The sequence below is a fragment of the Spermophilus citellus genome (assembly GCF_964194105.1).
Source record: "Spermophilus citellus genome assembly, chromosome: 3".
Lineage (NCBI taxonomy): Eukaryota > Metazoa > Chordata > Mammalia > Rodentia > Sciuridae > Spermophilus > Spermophilus citellus.
This window is the reverse complement of record NC_138184.1, coordinates 136,365,988-136,382,992: the sequence shown is the minus strand read 5'-3', so window position 1 is coordinate 136,382,992 and position 17,005 is coordinate 136,365,988. Positions and strand designations below refer to the sequence as shown.

The following is a 17,005-nucleotide window of genomic DNA, read 5'->3' as shown; positions in this document are numbered from 1 at the left end:
AAGAAATGCCGTTGGGATTTTGATTGGCATCGCATTAAACCTGTAGAGAACTTTGGGTAATATCGCCATTTTGATGATGTTAGTTCTGCCTATCCATGAACAGGGTACATTTATCCATCTTCTGAGATCTTCTTCTATCTCTCTCTTTAGGGTTCTGTAGTTTTCATTGTATAAATCTTTCACCTCTTTTGTTAGGTTGATTCCCAAGTATCTTATTTTCTTTGAGGATATTGTGAATGGAGTGGTTTTCCTTATTTCCATTTCAGAGGTTTTGTTGCTGATATCCAGGAATGCCTTTGATTTATGCATGTTGATTTTATAACCTGCCACTTTGCTGAATTCATTTATTAACTCTAGCAGCTTCTTTGTAGACTCTTTTGGGTCTGTTAAGTATATTATCATGTCATCCGCAAATAGCGATAGTTTAATTTCTTCTTTTCCTATTTTTATGCCTTTAATTTCTTTCGTCTGTCTAATTGCTCTGGCTAGTACTTCGAGAACTAAATTGAATAGAAGTGTTGATAGAGGGCATCCCTGTCTTGTTCCAGATTTTAGAGGAAATGCCTTCAGTTTTTCTCCGTTTAGGATTATGCTAGCCTGAGGTTTAGCATATATAGCTTTTACAATGTTGAGGTAAGTTCCTGTTATCCCTAGTTTTTCTAGTGTTTTGAACATAAAGGGATGCTGTACTTTGTCAAATGCTTTTTCTGCATCCATCGAGATGATCATGTGGTTAAGTCTAGGTTATTGATTGTGCTGTTGAGTTCTATAGTTTCTTTATTCAGTTTTTGTCTAGAGGATCTGTCTAATGGCGAGAGCGGTGTGTTGAAGTCACCCATAATTATTGTGTTGTGGTCTATTTGACTCTTGAACTTGAGGAGAGTTTGTTTTATGAACATTGCAGCTCCATTGTTTGGTGCATACAAATTGATGATTGTTATGTCTTGTTGGTGGATGGTTCCTTTTAACAGTATATAGTGACCTTCTTTATCCTTCTTGATTAACTTAGGTTTGAAGTTGATTTTATTCGATATGAGTATGGCCACTCCTGCTTGCTTCCGAGGGCCATGTGAGTGGTATGATTTTTCCCAACCTTTTACCTTCAGCCTGTGTATGTCTTTTCCTATCATATGAGTCTCCTGAAGGCAGCATATTGTTGGATTTGTTTTTTTGATCCAGGTTACTAGCCCATGTCTCTTGATTGGTGAGTTTAGGCCATTAACATTTAATGTTACAATTGAGATATGATTTTTACTTCCAGTCATGCTTCTTTATTTATTTATTTTAGTTTGGCTAGTTTTGCTTTTTGGTTACTTTCCTCCCCCTTTACTGAGATACCTCCTGCTGTTAGTTTTGGGCACTATTTTTCAATTCCTCTTCTTGTAGTGTTTTGTTCAAAATGCTTTGCAGAGCTGGTTTTCTTGCTGCAAATTCTTTTAGCTTTTGTTTATCGTGAAAGATTTTAATTTCATTGTCAAATTTGAAGCTCAGTTTTGCTGGATATAGTATTCTTGGTTGGAATCCATTATTTTTCAGCGTTTGAAATACATTGTTCCAGGATCTTCTTGCTTTCAAAGTTTGTGATGAGAAATCGGTCGTTAACCTAATTGGTTTACCCCTGAATGTAATCTGCCTCTTTTCTCTCGTAGCTTTTAATATTCTCTCCTTGTTCTGTATGTTGGCTATCTTCATAATTATATGTCTTGGAGTTGGTCTATTATGGTTTTGAATGTTTGGGGTCCTGTAGGCTTCCAGGATTTGGCAATCCATTCCATCTTTCATCTCTGGGAAGTTTTCTAGAATTATTTCATTTAATATGCTGTCCATTCCTTTGGTTTGAATCTCTGTGCCTTCTTCTATCCCTATGACTCTCAGATTTGGTTTTTTTATGACATCCCATATCTCTTGAATAGATTGCTCGTGGCATTTAAGCATCTTTTCTGTGTCGACTATATTCTTTTCAAGTTGATAAACCTTGTCTTCATTATCTGATGTTCTGACTTCTACTTGATCAAGTCTATTTGTAATAGTCTCGTTTGAGTTTTTAATTTGGTTTATAGTTTCCTGCAATTCTAGGATTATTGTTTGATTTTTTTTTAAGATCTCTATCTCCTGGTAGAGCTCGTTCTTTGCCATTTGAATTTGTTTGTTTAATTCATTTTCAAAATATACTTTTATTTCGTGGACTTGCTGTCTCATGTCTTCTCTAATATTCCTTTCCATTCGAGTTAGGTATGCCTTGAGTTCTTTCCCTATCCCTGTTTCTGATGTTTCTATGTCCTCCTATAGAATAGAGTTGTCTTGCAATGTTTGTAATCCTTTTTTCCCTTGTTTTCTCATGTTGTCCACGTTACTTTCCAGCTCTTTTTGATTGTCGTGTTTCTGCTCTCTTCTATAGATTTGTTTTGTTTCTGTATTACTCTGATGTCTCTCCTTTGTGTTGTTAAACTATGCCTGCTAACGTGGATTCCGCTGGGAAGGAATTCCGATGTCCGAGCTCCAGTGACGACACTACTCTGCTATGACGGGCCCTAGTCTCCTTGCTGGGGTGCCCTAATGGGGGGGTGTGACTGGACTGTCTCTGTTTGGTTTCAGCTCCCGGTCGCGGCAGGCGGGCAGTCTCTAGCCGCCCAGTATCACAGGCCGCGGGCAGGTGATCAGTCGCCAGCGGGTGGGCGTTCTCCTACCGCCCAGTTACGCGGGCAGTGGGTGAACTGTCGCCGGCGGGCCTGTAGTTTACAGCTGCCCAGTCGCGAGGGCCTTGCCTCTAGTCCCCTGGTTTCTCCTGCTAGTCTTGGTTTCTCCTGCTAGACCAGATTTCCCCTGAGTGATGGTTCTCGGCAGTTCAAACTGTACTCTGGGCCTGCCGTTTGTTGGGTGTGGAGGGTGGCTATTGGGAACCCCGGCACTCTATTGTTTTGTTTCCCTTGTGGGGGATAGAACTGTACCGCTTCCTTCCCCGTCTGAAATCCTGTACTCGGCCCGGGGGTCAGTGCAGGCTTGGCTGGCGGGATTCCACTTTGTCGCAACCACTTATCTCCCTGCTTGCTAGTTAATCCCTTCTCTGCAGCGCCAAGCCTTCTGTAGCCGCGGGGCAGGCCGCGCGAATCAGACAGCCTGGATCTCCGGGGTCACACCGTTGGCTTTTGGGATCCCCGGCATTCTATGGTTTTGTTTTTTTCTGCTTGCCCCTCCCCCAACGCTGGCTAGACAGGTTTTGTTTTGGCTGCTGATGGGAGGGGGGGTTGAAGGTCAGGTGCCTCTAGTTCTCCTTTAGTCTTTATGCAGGCTCACTCTGATACTCCCTCCCCCAGAAAGTCTAGGGGAGATTTTATGCGAAATCCCCCTATGTATGGGGGCTGAGCTGGGTGACACACACCTGTTTTGTTGTTGCAATCTGTCGGAGAGTGGCGGTGGATACTTCAGCTCTCCAAGATGGTGGCCGCTGGTTGCCTTAGTGGAGTGTCCTTTGTGGGGGATGGGACTGTACCGCTCCCTTCCCGGTCTGCAATCCCGAACTCAGCCTGGGGGTCAGTGCGGGCTTGGCTGGTGGGATACCACCATGTCGCAGCCACTTATCTCCCTGCTTACTAGTTAATCCGCTAAAAGGTTTTTGAAGAGGGTGATGCAGGCAGAGTTTGACTTGCAAACAAAGTCCAGAACAGTATACAGGTGACACTAATAAAGAAGAGAAGAAGATGAAGGTGGTAAGATTATTGCAATAGTTAATATTTATTGAATGCCTACAAGATGCCAGATGTTTGGATACCTTTATTACGTTGTATCATTGAATCCTCACAATAATACTGAAGTTATTTTCCTTCTTCTGGGTAAGGGAGTAAAGTTGAGGTAAGTAAATCATTTGTCCAAGAATGGTTCCACTGTTAAGTACTGACACCAGGGTTTCTAACAAGATCTGACCCCAGAACCTTGCACTCTAAGTGCTGTGTTTATTGTCAGGCAGTGAGCCACCATAAAGGGAAGAGGGGTATAGTGATTATGTTTGGCTTTATGTTTTTAAAGCTTTTACTTAAGCCTTTGAGAATTAGTATGGTTGCTTTCCATTATTACCATAGTGGTTGGTTTATTCATTTACTCCATAAATGTTTGAGTGTTTACTGTATATACAGCTTTTTACTCTAAAGGTAGTCTCAGCCCATTCATCTCACTTCTGAAATGTTCTTGCCCTATCTCTGTTTTCCCCTTGTCAGACTCCTTGTCTATGGTTCAAACAGTCTGCAATATATATTTGAGAATTTACTTTGTTTTTGTGTATCCTAAACTTCTAATATACAGAACAAATATAGTCTGCTCTGAACTATATAAGTAGCTCCGAACAAGGATACTTGAGTTTGGGCACTGGCACTGCTAGTCACTGTGTGTGAACGTTACTTAACTCTTATGTGCCTAAGGTTTTTTCACTTATAAAATGGAGATAATAGGACATAGCTACGAGGGTTATTGGGAGAATCGGGCAAGGCAATATTTGGTTATTTCTGTTATTGCTTTAATTGGAAAGTCTTCAAACAAACAAAAAATGAATTTTTATCTTCTATGATTTTGTTCATGAATAAAAAGACTCAGATGCAGGGTTTTTTTTTTTTTCTTCTCTCCTTTTACTTTGTGATATGTTTTTGTCCTTTCTGCTTTCTCTGAATTTTACCTTCTTGAGTGTTAAGTACTGTTAAGTAGAATCCTGATATAGGAACTGCCACCAGATTTTATAGGTATGGATTGAGATAAGTGACATAGTGGGAATTGTTTATCCTTTTGCATGGTTTGCACTTTAATTTCTATGTAAAACTGAACTCTGATGCAAATTGTAATTCCGTCTTGCCTCTTAGTCTCTAAAAAAGATTTACATACTGAGAATTAACAAGAATTTAAACTAGCACTGAGGACTTGAGCTAATCTGGACCTTTTTATATACATTGTCTTTTTTATTCTGAGGTAACATATAGAATAATATTTAATAATAGTCTTGTTTCATTTAATAATTTTATAAGATTTTATAAAAATATACAATTACACTTTATAAAAGATAAAATTACAGTTTTGAAAAATAAAATATTCCTCTATTCCTCTTTATTTGATTTTTGCAGGAAATTCACTGTCAGAACACTCCCCTCAAGAAACAAGTAGTCTCAAATACCCACTCACTTTCAGACAAGGTAACAGAAAATCAGATACCAGCAAAAACCTCTAGTACAGAACCTACAGGTCAGTTTTTTCATTTCTAATTCATTTAAAATGTATCTTCCAGTCTACCATTGATTTGGCAATTGGATTAGAAAGCAAAAGTGTTACTTTTTTAAAGATATTCATTTCTTCCTTTTCACTTACTTTTTCATTTCTAACCATTCAGTGGATTTCCCCTTTAGTTCTCTTTCTAGACTAAGAACTCATATAGTGTTGATGAGAGTGTTATTTCTACAACTTTTTTGGGAGAAACATTCAATAATACATATTGAATTGCTCTTTAATTCAGCTTTTCTGCAAGTGTTTCTGGGAGATTAAATCCTGAACTAGTTAGGAGGCAGAGCTATATGTACAAAGAGATAGCACTGTTTATTTTTTATTTTTTTAATTTTTATTATTAGTTGTTCAAAACATTACATAGTTCTTGACATATCATATTTCATACATTTGATTCAAGTGGGTTATGAACTCCCATTTTTACCCAGTATACCGGTTACACATCCACTTTTTTACATACTGCCATACTAGTGTCTGTTGTGTTCTGTTGCCTTTCCTATCCTCTACTATCCCCCCTCCCCTCCCCTTCCCTCCCATCTTCTCTCTCTACCCCATCTACTGTAATTCATTTCTTCCCCTTGTTTTTTTTTTTCCCTTTCCCCTCACTTCCTCGTATATGTAATTCTGTATAACAGTGAGGTCTCCTTCCATTTCCATGCAATTTCAATTCTCTCTCCCTGTCCCTCCCACCTCTCATCCCTGTTTAATGTTAATCTTCTTCTCATGCTCTTCCTCCCTGCTCTGTTCTTAGTTGTTCTCCTTATATCAAAGAAGACATTTGGCTTTTTTTTTTTTTTTTTTTTTGGTACTGGGGATTGACCCCAGGCACTTTTCCACTGAGCTATATCCTCAGGCTTTTTTATTTTTTGTTAAATTTGAAGGCAGCTGGGGCTGGGATTGTGGCTCAGTGGTAGAGCACTCACCTAGCGCTGGCGGGACCCGGATTCGATCCTCAGCACCACTTAAAAATAAAGGCATTGTGTTGTGTCCATCTACACCTAAAAAATAAATATTTAAAAGAAAATTGAAGGCAGGGTCTCACTAAGTTGCTATGGGCCTCACCAAGTTGCAGAGACTGATCTTGAATCACCATATTGTTTCCATAGCAGTGGCACCATTTTATATTCCCACCAAGAGTGCCCAAGGTCTTCAGTTATTCCACTTCTTACCAATGCTTTGTTATTTTCTATTTTGAGGTATTTTTCCTTTCTTTTTTCTTTTAATAATAGTCATCTTAATGATGATATGGGTGATATGTCATTGTGGTTATTATTTGTATTTCTCTGAGTAGTGATATTTAACATCTTTCCATTTAATTTTGGGCAATTGAATATCATCTCTGAAGATATGTAATGCAAATCCTTTTCTCATTTTATAATCCTTTGATATATTGTTATTGAGTTACAGAAGTTATTTATACATTCTGAATATTAACCCCTTCCTCAGATATATAATTTGTAAATATTTCCTGCCAATCCATAGATTGTCTTTTGCATCTGTTGATTATGTTTTTTGACACACAAAAGTTTCTAAGTTTGATGCAATCTATCTGATTTGGGTGGGGGAGGGTTGCTGTTGTCTTCTTTTGGGTTTATGTTCAAGAAAATATTGTAAAATCCAATGTTGTAAAGCTTTTTTCCTGTTTTGTTTTTATAAATTTTATACTTTTGTGTCTTACATTGAGTCTTTAATCTATTTGGAGTTAATTTTTAAGTGTGTTGTAAGAGTCTAACTTCATTGTATTGCATGTGTATATCCAATTTTCCTAGCATCATTTCTTGAAGAAACCCTTCCTTTCCTTTTGAATTCTCTTGATGCCCTTTTTGAAAATCATTTGACCATATATATGAAGTTTCATTTCTGTGTTCTCTAGTCTGTTTTATTTAAAATTTTTTTTTTTTTTTTTTTAGTTGTTGATGTACACAATACCTTTACTTATTTATTTATTTTATGGTGCTGAGGATTGAACCCAGTGCCTCATATGTGCTAGACAAGCACTCTACCACTGAGGTACAACTTCAGCCACCTATTCTGTTCTGTTGATCTGTATGTTTGTCTTTGTGCCATTACCATAGGGCATTGGTTATTGTAGATTTATAATAAATTTTTAATCAAGAAGTATGAATCCTCCAGCTCTGTTCTTTTTAAAAAATATTTTGGGTATTCAGTTCCCTTTAGATTCCTTATGAGTTTTAGGATATAGCTTTGTTTTTTAATATCTGAAAAATATACTATTAGGGTTTGATGGGACTTGCATTGAATCTATAGGTTACTTGGATAATGAGGACATAGTAACAATATTAAATCTTCTAATCCATGAACATGGGTGTCTTTCCTTTTATTTGTGTCTTCCTTAAATTCTTTTTAAGCAATGTTTTATAGTTTTCAGAGTATAAGCCTTTCAACAACTTGGTTAGATTTATTTCTAAGCATTTTATTCTTTTTGTCATAATTGTAAATGGATTTGTTTTCAAAATTTCCTTTTCAGATTTTTCACTGTTACTGTATACATACCCAACTGATTTTTATGCATTGATTTTGTATCCTGTGACTTTGCTTCACTTATTAGTTCTAATAGTTTTTTCTTTTTATTTTGGTGTGATAGAATCTTTAGGATTTTCAATATATTAGATGCTATCATTTGTGAACAGAGATAATTTTATATCTTCCTTTGTAATATGGATGCATATAATTTTCTTTTTCTTACGTAATTGCTTTGGCTAGAATGTTCAATGCTCTGTTGAATAGAAGTAGTGACAGCAGTCATCTTTGCCTTGTTGCTAATCTTAGAGGACTATTGAGTATTGAGTATAATTTTGGCTGAGGACTTTTTTTTTTTTTTCCTGTACTGGTGAGGTATTGAACCCAGAGGTGCTTAACCACTGAGCCATATCCCCAACCTTTTTAAAATATTTTATTTAGAGACAGGGTCTAACTGAGTTGCTTAGGTCCTTGCTAAGTAGCTGAGGACTATCTTTGAACTCAAGATCTTCCTGCCTCAGCTTCCTGAGTCTTTGGGTTTATGGGTGTTTGCCTGTAAATAAAGTTGTAATAAAGCTGTGGACTTCATTATGAAGCAAGTAGATTTCTTCTAGTCCTAGTTTTTGAGTGATTTTATTGACACTTTTTTAAAAGGTGAAAAATTGCAAAGCAGTATAGTATGATCACCTTCTGGTAAAATAAAATAAAATAAAAGATATGCACATTTCTACATACAGGGAAAACTGAATGAAAAAAACAATCACCTGGTAATATTGGTGTCCCCTTTCTTTATCTCAGTGGGGAGGAAGAGAGAGGAAAGTCAAGTGAGGACAGGTATATTTAGAAGATTCTCTCCATATTTCTACATTTGAATATCTTAAAGGCATAGTTTTATAATAAAAACATGATTCCTTAATTTAAAAATTCTAGGTTGTTATGTCTTTTAATGCAGTCTTTCTCAAAAATTGTTTTAGGTTCTACTGAGTGCAAAATGACGAAATCTAGTCCTTTGAAAATAACATTATTTTTAGAAGAGGAAAAGTCCTTAAAAGTAACAACATCAAACCCAAAGGTTGAACAGCAGACTGGTTGGTTTTTATTCTTCATTTCTTTTTTTAATTTTCATTTTTTATTTGTTCTTTTTAGTTATACATGACAGTAGAGTGTATTTTGACATATCATACATACATGGAGTATAACTTCCCTTTCTTGTGGTTGTACATGTTGTAGAGTTACACTGGTTGTGTATTCATATATGAACGTAGGAAAACTATGTCTGATTCATTCTACTGTCTTTGCCATTCCCATCTCCCCTCCCTTTACCCTATTCCTCCCTGTCCAATCTGGTGAACCTCTACCTCCCACCCGCTAGCCTATTGTGAGTCAGCATCTGCATGTCAGAGGGAACATTCGACCTTTGCCATAATTTCATTCTTATTTATAGCTGAATATTATTCCACTGTGTATATGTACCACTATTCTTTATTTCTTATAACGTTGGCTACATTATAAAAATTAATATATTAGAATTACATATTCAAATATACAGTGTCCTGTATTTTAAAAATGTGATTTTATAATATTCTTTTTTTTTAAAACTAGGATATATCTAGCTTCCACAAAAATCTGTGGTATTATTAGCAGTAATTGTTAGGTAATTGTTTCACCCCTGTGAAAATCTGTTTAGGACTGCCATTCACTTTCATAGGGAATGGGACTGCCATATTCTGCAGGTGCTGTTAGGGAGTTTAGTGGCTCCAAAGGCTTATTTTAGAACTGCCCTATGTGACATTAGTGTTTGCCTATTTTTGTCACCCAGGTGAAAAAGCAACCCACACCAATATGAAAAAAGTCATTTGAAAGAACATGTTTTGAAACTCTGAATCTTTTGTATATTATCCTATAATTTGAGTTCTTAAATTTAATATTCTCTACTAAATCCAAGGCATTGAATCAGCTTTTGATGGACTCAACCTTCATTTCTTAGAAAATGTTATTTGAACTTTGAAAAATTTGTTTCATTTGTTAGTAGTATTTTGTTGAAATGAGAAGTGCTTTTCCTCAACATTTTTTTGTCTTGTTTATTTAATAAGTACATGAATGTTAGATCTTCTTTGCTTTCTCTTCTTAAAGCCTTAAATGGAATCCACTCATATTTTTCAGAAGTGGTACGTGAAATTGAGTTGAGTGTGGATGATGAGGATGATATCAACAGTTCAAAAGTAATTAATGATATCTTCAGTGATGTCCTTGAGGAAGGTGAGCTAGATATGGAAAAGAGTCAAGAGGAGATGGATCAAGCAGAAGCAGAAAGCAATGAAGAGCAGGAAGATGCATTGAATATCTCCTCAATGTCTTTACTTGCTCCGTTAGAACAGACAGTTGGTGTGGTAAGTCCAGAGGTAAGAAAAGACTAAATGTAAACAGGCCCATGACAAAAATAAATGAGTTAATATTAAAACCTCCCATCCTGCTTTATTGGGGATTTGGCACTTTGTAGTTAAGGAGATTTTGCAAAACTAATGAACATTCTCTGATGAGATTAAAATTCTTCAGTATTTTGCTGTTTTCCTTAATCTCCAAATTGTAATATGGCTTACAAGGGCAGACATTGGTTATAAATCTTGGCTCTGACATTTATTGTTATTTAACCTGTCTGCGAATAGTTCCCTCATTCATTAAATGAGGTTTACAATAGTACTTATATCAGAGGGTTGATGTGAATATTAAATTATGTTAATATATTAGTGTTTAGCACCAGACATAACTAACATTCATTGAGAGCTAATTACTATCATTAGCTGTCACCCTAAATTGGATAACTGCAGCTCTGGACATTGATTGACATATTTTTTTAAAAAGTTACCAATGTAGGTTTCACTTATCTTTGAACCATTATTCATTTTCTTTTTAGGAATTTATTTTTAAAGTCCTTTGGTTTTACAGTGAGTCATTTGACTTGTTGAATATTTATTTCCTAATCATGAAGAATTCATTCTTTTTAGAATTAAATGAATTATCATTTAGAATCAATGTTAATCATCCATAAAATCTACCCATATCTGATGTGCTTTACTGCAGAATTTAGTTTCCTCACCTAAATTGGAATTGAGAAATACTCATACAAGCGATGAGAGTCCAAAACCAGGAAAGTTCCAGAGAACCCGTGTTCCTCGAGCTGAATCCGGTGATAGCATTGGTTCTGAAGATCGCGATCTTCTTTACAGGTAAGGTGATTTGGGGAAGGTATTGGTTCACTCAGGTTCACGGTTTAGATTGACATAAGTTGTATTACCATTTATATTTATAATGTTATTAATAACTTACCTGTATAAAAATTTGGAATAACTTTTCAGTCTCATTCACCAAATGGCATTTCCATGGTGGTGAAATGTTCTGCTGATATGTTTAATTTTATCAAATTCTGTTGACATGTTCAATAATGGATAAAGCTCAGTATGTTGCTGGATTTCTGACAGAGTCTAACTTTTCCTGAAGCATTGATGCATATAGGTCTCAAAGATTCAAAGAAACAGACCGTCCTTCTATAAAGCAAGTGATTGTTCGGAAAGAAGATGTTACTTCAAAATTAGATGAAAAAAAGAATGCCTTTTCAGGTCAAGTTAATATCAAACAGAAAATGCAGGTATGCACTTCCGTAGAAAGGGGATTTAGGATGTTTCTTGCACTAGATTGTGAATTCTTTGAGGACAATGACCCAGTTTTCTTCCTTTCTATACCTTAAGTGACTAGAAGGGTATCTGACACAGAAGCTAAGTAAATCTCTCTTGAATTTGGTTTAATTTCCCAAAGATACTCTTTTTGGAAAAGTCAGAAGCTTGTTTCATATTGCTAAAATATTTATTAATTTTTATTTTTTGCAGTGCTAGGGATTAAACCCAAGGCTGCATGAATAGAGGAAGTATTCTCCCACTGTGCTACATTCCAATTCTGAAATTTTCTTTTAAAACATGTTGGTTACAAATATCTTTAAATTATAGCTATTAATTGGATGATGGTAAAGTTTGAAATTTATTTGGTGCCTCAAGTATTCTTTTTATGTTAAGAAAATATTTTCTTCATTTCTACCTTGTTGGATAGAGACTTTTACTGGAAAAAGTGTTTGTAGTTTAATTTATTTATTAAATGGTTTTGGTACATAGTCTAGAAACCTGAGCAGTGAAACTAACCTTTTGATTTTACTCTTTGAAAAATTTGGAAACTACCCAATTACATTAGTTAGAATTCAAGCTTAACTAAACTGAAAATGATGATTATAACGTGTACTTTTCCCTCCTCTCATTTATGTTTCTCTAGGAACTCAATAATGAAATAAATTTGCAGCAGACAGTGATCTATCAAGCTAGCCAGGCTCTTAACTGTTGTGTTGATGAAGAGCATGGGAAAGGGTCCCTAGAAGAAGCTGAAGCAGAAAGACTTCTTTTAATTGCAAGTATGTGTGATATACCTGAAAAATTAAAAAAATGTCACTAATCAGGGAAAACTTATTTCCTCTGGTATATTCAGAAATCTCTGATTTTTTCCCCATTTTTTTAATTGGTACATTATAGTTGTACATATTGATGGAATTTGTTTTTACATATTCATACAATACACAATTTAACAATATAATTTGGCTACTATCACTTCACAGAACTTAGCCCCTTCTTCTGCCCCTTGGTCCCTTTTCTCTACTATGCTCCCTTTTATTTTCATGGGGTCTTCCCCATCTTCATTTCCTTTTTTCCTTATAGGCTTCTTCGTATGAGAGAAAACACAGTACCCTTAACTTTCTGAGTTTGACTTAAGAAATCTCTAATTTTAAAGAAAAGACTTTCTTTTCTCTTTTTTGTTGGTATTGGAGATTGAACCCAGAGGCACTTTGTCACTGAGCTATATCCCCAGCCTTTTATATTTTTATTTTGAGACAGAGTCTCACTAAGTTGCTTATTAGGATCTTGCTAAATTGCTGAGGCTGGCCTCAAATTTGTGATCCTCCTGCCTTAACCTCTCAAGTTGTTGGAATTATAGTCATATACCACTACACCCAGCTGTTTCATTTGATCTGTTATTTGTTTTTTATAAAGTTTTATTTTCCATATAAAATAAAATGAAATTTGCATAAAAGATAAAGGTAACTGGAATTAGAATATCCTAAATGTGTGTGTGTGGGGGGGTGTGGGTGTGTGTGTTTGTTTGGGTGTGTGTGGTATATATACACATATTATGTCTCCATCTCTCTATGTGTGTATGTTTGTGATAATAACAAAGTGTGTTCATTGGAAAGATGATACCACACCAGAAAGATGGTCAAAAGTTGAAGAATTAAATTAAGATTTGGTAAAATAGATGAACAATTGAGATTTTACCAAACATTTATCACAAAAGAGTTATTGATTTTATCGCTGGTCTTATGTACAATTGCCACATCAGTGTGTTTTCTTGAATTGGGATATTTACTCACTATTTTTACTTAGCTGAGAAGAGAACGCTTTTGATTGATCAGCTGAATAAACTGAAGAATGAAGGGCCTCAGAGGAAGAATAAGGCTGATTCCATATTCCAGAGTGAATTTGTCCCATCCAAAGGATCAGTTACTTTGTCAGAGATCCGCTTGCCTCTAAAAGCAGATTTTGTGTGCAGTACAGCTCAGAAGCCAGGTATTGTGATTTTTTTTTTCCATTAACAACAGCATGTTAAATTATGAACTTCACTTAGATTGAATTTGTATAAGAAAGGTACAAGTAGCACATGTATAAAGAAGCAAAGCTTGTTTTTTGAGCCTCAAAGTTTCTTTTATCAACATGTATGTATAAGAATGAATTGAATATAACTTTCCTATGTTCATGTATGAATATACAACCAGTGAAACTCCACATATGTTCGACCACAAGAATGGATCCTAATTAGAATATGTCAAAATACACTCTACTGTTTTGTGTATCTAACAAGAACAAAGAGATTAAATGATTATCATATGCCTTCAAAATTTATTTTTAGAAAATTATGTGTTGTGAATTAAACACTAAAATTGACTAGATTCTGGAAAGTTTTTTTAAAAAGGTTATATGTATAAAAAAATAAGGGAATATTTGATAACTGAGGTTGCCAGTCTGTACAATAATGGATATAGGCCTATCTATAAGTAAGGCTAAATGTAAATTTAGACATAAAATATTTTCTGAAGATGACAGAGCAGACCATTTGACTTTTATTAATTAATTTTATTGTAGAAATGTACTGGAACATTTCAAAGAACTTATTTTGCTTACCGTATTCTATTTTAAATTCACTTCATTGTTTTATAAATTATGAATTACTGTTGTGTGGGTCATGAGTGCCTCAGTGAAGATACTTCTATTGAAATATTTCCTTTGCCCTCTGGATTGAATAATCACTATAAACTTTAAAAAATATGCATTCTAGTAAAATGTATTTCTGAGCCAAGTGGATACCAGGGCAATATGACAGTAGAATCTGAAAAGAGAGATGTGTAAGTATAGTAAGCTTAAAATTCTATTAAATGTTTGATAAACATCATTTTTAAGGTTCTTTTAAATTTCAATGTGTGTAGAACTTTTCTCTTTTAGGAAACAGAAGACTAGCCATAGGTGAGAAGTGAATTTGAGGTATTTGGAGAGTAAAATAAAAGTGTGAGTGTTATTGTAGGAATGAGCTAATTTCAGTTCTAATTGTTGTAGTTTTCTGATTTTGATATATTGTGGTCAAAAAACTACTGATAATTTATTATGGATCTTGACATATGTGATTAATGATAAATAGTGTAATAATAGTTCAGGTTTTTATTAGAATTTGTCACAGTGTAACTTTCATATTATTTTAATTCCAGTTTTGAAATAATAAACCATAATTTATCCTTTGGAGGTATATAGTATTAGCAAAAGAATTAGGGGTTATTAATTAAAAATCAGAGTAGGCAAAAATTGAGTAAGGTGGAGTAAAGTTATTTCAACTTACATAATTGGAAGAGACCTTGATGATATTTATTCCAAGGTTATAGCTGTCAGATTATATCTTATTTTTTTGTTTCTGAAAATTAATTTTTATTGATTTTAAATGCAAACTTTATGTAAGTCAGTTGCCATATGACTTTATTACTTTGGTCTTCCAGAATGCCAGTTAACTAAATCTGATATTACTTGTGCTAATTATGTAATGTATTATTTCTTGCAGATGCAGCAAATTACTATTACTTAATTATGCTAAAAGCAGGAGCTGAAAATATGGTAGCCACACCATTAGCAAGTACTTCAAACTCTCTTAATGGCGATGCTCTGACATTCACTACTACTTTTACTTTGTAAGTAAATTAGTCTTTTTGTGTTTCAGACATATTTTCTTTTAATTAAATTAATGTAGACTAAGCATGCAGGTGACATTTATAGTACCCTCCTCCCCACCCATGGCTTGTGCATGTATTCTACCACTGAGTTACTCATCAGCCCTTAATAATCTTTAGAATGTGGACAAATAACTCAGTTTTTTTTTTTTTTTTTTTTGGTGCTATTGGGGATTGAGCCAGGACCTTATACATTCTAGGCAAATGCTCTACTACTGAACTGTATATCCTGCCTCTTTTTGGTTTAACTTTTTTACATGTTTCTCATGTTTCTAGTGAGTAGCACATTTCTTCCATGTGACTATAGATATTTTATATTTTGAAGTGTTATACACATTAAATCTGGACCACAATTTTTTATGTATGCTTTAAATCTATTAATGTACTTAATATTCAGTCTCAATTGAAAGATTTTAAATTTAGTGTCACAGATTTATTTTGAAAAGTACAAAGTCAAAATTTAATTTGAAAACAAATTTCGCTTTTATTATGTAAGATCTGGAGTTATAAAGTTCTGACTTGTATTAATGGAAAAAAAAAAAACCCAGACTATTCTTGTCCATTTTTATTGTCTCTAGTTAAAAAACACAGTGGATTCCTTTACTTTCAGAGTCTGGTAACAACAGTGTTTGTGACATTTGCAAAGGTATAATTTAGTGTTTTTTTTTTTTTTTTTTTTAAAAAAACGTTTTATTTAATTATTTTTCAGGCAAGATGTGTCCAATGACTTTCAAATAAATATTGAAGTTTATAGCTTGGTAAGCCATTAAAACTTTCTAAACTAACCAATAGTATATTTTTCTTAATGACAGAAGATCAAGCTAATTGTATTTTGGGTTTGTGTATAGGTACAGAAGAAAGATTCCTCAGGTGCTGATAAGAAGAAAAAAACATCTAAGACCAAGGTGAGAATTATAGATACCTAGTAAAAATATTTTAAGCAGGAATAATTATTAATTTTAATTGATTTATAATTTTTGGTAAACTGAAGGTAAATTTATAGTGAGTAATCATGATTTTAAGTGTAAGCTCCTGATATACTCAGTCTAGATAAGTCTCTTTTGTCTGTGTGAACCTGACAGCTGACTTTTAAAACTACCTAGGACTTTTTCCCAGTGCTTTCCTCTGTACTCTTATCTCACTCATTACTCTAAACCAGTACTTAGTGAATGATGTGTTTACTTGTGCAGAATAATAAGAAACAGAACCTCCACCTTGGTTTCTAACTTTCCAAGTGTATATTCTTGTTCTTTGCCTAAGTCATACTTTCTTAAAAATTTGTTTCTTCTGACTTTCAGTTGTAAAAATAAAATGAAGAAAAATGAAAATTATAGGCTTTGTTGTTTGTTTAGCACTAATAAGAAAGGAATAGCAATAGGGAACAATCTTTAATAAAGGATGATATATTCATATTAAAGAATTAAAATTACTTTTCTGTGGAAACATCTCAAAGTTAGTTTTTATGTTTTTTGCGTATTTGAGGAAAAGTTTATTCTGGGCTCATGGTTTTAGAGACTCAGTTTGTGGTCCACTAACTCCATTGCTCTTACTCTGAGGTGAGCAAGAAATCATGTTGGAAGGGGAAGAAACCTGATCATCACATGGAAGCCAGAAAGGAGAGAGACAGGGGCAGAGAGAATGTATACAACATTAAGTTGGTTTTAAACTCTGAATCATAAAATTGGAAATAAATGAAGATATTTTTTCTTCTAGGCTATTACTCCAAAAAGACTCCTCACCTCCATAACCACAGTAAGTAAAATTTTAAGAAATTGGGATTTCTTGAAGAATTTCATCTTACACTTATAATTATAAAGCCCTTAGTACTGTGAAAATATTTAAAATATACTAATGGGGGGAAAGCTCTCAATATTTATATAGGAAAAAATGTTTTTGGAAATGTAGTTT

At 34.4% G+C, this 17,005-nt stretch overlaps 1 protein-coding gene across 3 annotated transcripts in view; it reads left to right on the top strand.

Moving 5' to 3' along the window:
• ANLN (anillin, actin binding protein) overlaps positions 1 to 17,005 on the top strand; it is a 61,513-nt gene that overhangs the window by 23,977 nt on the left and 20,531 nt on the right. For 2 of the 3 annotated variants that reach the window (XM_081284672.1, XM_081284671.1), the window contains exons 8-18: positions 5,103 to 5,220; positions 8,712 to 8,825; positions 9,901 to 10,139; positions 10,819 to 10,964; positions 11,236 to 11,383; positions 12,055 to 12,190; positions 13,215 to 13,397; positions 14,932 to 15,058; positions 15,807 to 15,855; positions 15,946 to 16,002; positions 16,811 to 16,849. In XM_081284672.1, the coding sequence (XP_081140798.1) occupies positions 5,103 to 5,220; positions 8,712 to 8,825; positions 9,901 to 10,139; positions 10,819 to 10,964; positions 11,236 to 11,383; positions 12,055 to 12,190; positions 13,215 to 13,397; positions 14,932 to 15,058; positions 15,807 to 15,855; positions 15,946 to 16,002; positions 16,811 to 16,849 (1,356 nt within the window). The remainder of the gene's footprint in view (positions 1 to 5,102; positions 5,221 to 8,711; positions 8,826 to 9,900; positions 10,140 to 10,818; positions 10,965 to 11,235; positions 11,384 to 12,054; positions 12,191 to 13,214; positions 13,398 to 14,931; positions 15,059 to 15,806; positions 15,856 to 15,945; positions 16,003 to 16,810; positions 16,850 to 17,005) is intronic. The other variant, XM_081284673.1, reaches the window with a different exon arrangement.